Raw genomic sequence first — 2,864 nt, 5'->3', positions numbered from 1 at the left:
TAGATTGAAATATTAAAATCACCTAATACAATAATATCACAGTTCGATAATGAATTTAACTGTAAAAAACAATCAAAAAATCTTTGGTATGCTACTAACGGTGACCTTGGCCTGAAATAAACAGTACAAATATACAATCCTCTCCCCTTGCTATTTACAACTTTTACACAAACACTTTCACAACCAGGAATTGAATCATTAAAAATGTCGACTACGTTACACAATATATCATTTCTTAAGGCTAACAATACTCCCCCTCCTCCCTGTCGGCCTGAAGTTTCTAAATTTCTGTCACATCTAAATACATTAAAACTATCAGGAAAAAATTCCGATGAATTAATACCAGGTTGTAGGTTTGTTTCTGTTAGAGACACAATTTTGTAATCGCTTGTTAAGATGTTACTAAAAAAAATTTTTGATTTTGTTCTCAGACCTCTGACATTTTGGTAGTAAACTATATTATCAAAATCATTATTTACCATTAATAAGTTTTAATAAAAACATAAATAACATAGAGAAAATTCCTATTTTTTTTTTTTTTTTTTTATGGACTATAAATACAGCAATAAATAGAAATATAAATAATAAATAAAACATAACATTTAAGAAGTCGAAGAATAGCATGTATAAATAGACAAACAGAATTGTATTCATGCAAAAATAATTTAATTAAATGCTCATAAAGAAGTTTAACGTGCATTGTATATAAATTTGATGTAAATAAATTATGAAATAGATTATTAAAATATAAATTAAGCATTTGATTACTTACAATTACAGTCATTGTTTTACATGCTGTCAATATCCACGTCTGACCTAATCTTGATAGCATCAGTGTCCTTATTTCGTCGCACGAAGATGCTGCAGTTCGCCGTCCACACCTGGCTGTAGCCCTTGGCCTTCGCCGCATCACGCGTCTTCTTCAGCAGGTCCCTGTTCTCTGGCGTCAATGACTCGTTGACGTAGATCGAGTCTTCGCTGCTGAAGCCAAGGTCCGAAGCTTTAAGATTGCGGCGTTCTTTACGTTTATTTAAAAAAGCGTCCTTGTCCAGACGTCTGACGAAGCGAATGATGATAGGCCTCGGCGATGTATTCGTAGGATCATACTTCCCCATTCTATGTACAGCATCAACTAATTTCTCCGACCAATCTTGGAAGTGTAGAGCAGTTGCTAACCGTCTTATAACGAACATAATTTTTTCATCGTTGTCCTCCGGGATACCGTAAATAATTAAATTGTTTCTATGTGAATACTGTTCAAGATCACGAACTTCACGTTGCACTTTCTCAACCGATTTCCCGAATTTATAAGTGTCCTTCTTAGTCTTCTGTACCTCGTTTTCACACTCTCTTATCTTCAAATCTTGAGTAGATATTAATTGTTTAAAGTCATTGATGGTTGCATGGCATAACTCAATAGATTCACACATGTCTTTTTGTTCTTTTTTAATTTCGACGATGTCATTAGAATTCTTCTCAAGAATTTGTAAAATACTATTAAGTTTAGTGTCTATAGATTGAAGTGATGGCGACGTTGATTCAAGCTCACCTTTATTAAGTTTGGCAGTGCCACGCGTCGTTATCTTGACTCCCTCAGTCATAATGGCGTTCACTGATAACGACCACACACTGATCGACCCCGGCCAAAAATTCTTCAATATTACGAAGAACTCACTGCACTTTATGCCCAACACTTACGATAACGGTAAACACAGTTCTTAATTACACTCAGCAGATAAATATTGTAGTTTACCGATTAAAATTTACCAGTAAAAATGAGTTAATTAACGGAGCCGATTTGCTAGCGTGTCATGCACTGGTCATCCCCACTCTTCCCATCCCCACTGTTCCATGTTCCATGTTCCATGTTCCATGTTCCATGTTCCGTGTTCCATGTCCTATGGTCAATGCTCTATGTTCTATGTTCCATGTTCTATGTTCCATGCTCTATGTTCCATGTTCCATGTTTCATGTTCAATGGTCCATGTTCCATATTCCATGTTGCATGTTCCATGTTCCATGTTCCATGGTCCATGTTCCATGTTCCATGCTCCATGTTCTATGTTCCAAGTTCCATGTTCCTTGTTCCGTGTTCCATGTTCCTTGTTCCATGTTCTGTGTTCCATGTTCTATGTTCCAAGTTCCATGTTCCTTGTTCCGTGTTCCATGTTCCTTGTTCCATGTTCTGTGTTCCTTGTTCCATGTTCCATGTTCCATGCTCTATGTTCCATGCTCTATGTTCCATGTTCCTTGTTCCATGTTCTATGTTCCTTGTTGCACGTTCTATGTTCAATGTTCGATGTTCCATGTTCCATGCTCTATGTTCCATGTTCCATGTTCTATGTTCCATGTTCCTTGTTCCATGTTCCATGTTCCATGTTCCATGTTTCATGTTCCATGTTCCTATTCTATGTTCCATGTTCCATGTTCCATGTTCTATGTTCCATGTTCCATGCTCCATGTTCTATGTTCCAAGTTCCATGTTCCTTGTTCCATGTTCCATGTTCCTTGTTCCATGTTCTGTGTTCCTTGTTCCATGTTCCATGTTCCATGCTCTATGTTCCATGTTCCATGTTCTATGTTCCTTGTTCCATGTTCCATGGTCCATGTTCCATGTTTCATGTTCCATGTTCCATGTTCTATGTTCCATGTTCCATGCTCTATGTTCCATGTTCCTTGTTCCATGTTCCATGTTCCATGTTCCATGTTCCATGTTCCATGTTCCATGTTCCATGTTCCATGTTCCATGTTCCATGTTCCATGTTCCATGTTCCATGTTCCATGTTCCATGTTCCATGTTCCATGTTCCATGTTCCATGTTCCATGTTCCATGTTCCATGTTCCATGTTCCATGTTCCATGTTC

General features: G+C 37.3%; 1 protein-coding gene across 1 annotated transcript; it reads right to left on the bottom strand.

Annotated features, from left to right (window-relative positions):
• Positions 1-788: 788 nt before the first annotated feature.
• LOC128991735 (uncharacterized) lies at positions 789-1,601 on the bottom strand. The gene has a single exon (XM_054414887.1). It carries the CDS (start codon positions 1,599-1,601, stop codon positions 789-791), a length of 813 nt encoding a protein of 270 aa, XP_054270862.1.
• Between the last annotated feature and the right edge of the window lie 1,263 nt (positions 1,602-2,864).

Source organism: Macrosteles quadrilineatus, unplaced genomic scaffold (assembly GCF_028750875.1).
Source record: "Macrosteles quadrilineatus isolate MER2022 unplaced genomic scaffold, UCM_ALF_1.0 Scaffold_4__1_contigs__length_99947679, whole genome shotgun sequence".
Classification (NCBI taxonomy): Eukaryota; Metazoa; Arthropoda; class Insecta; order Hemiptera; family Cicadellidae; genus Macrosteles; species Macrosteles quadrilineatus.
This window is presented reverse-complemented; position numbering and strand designations above follow the sequence as displayed.

Coding starts and splice junctions, on each gene's coding strand:
- LOC128991735 (XM_054414887.1), bottom strand. CDS start 1,601: ATGACTGAGGGAGTCAAGATAACGACGCGTGGCACTGCCAAACTTAAT.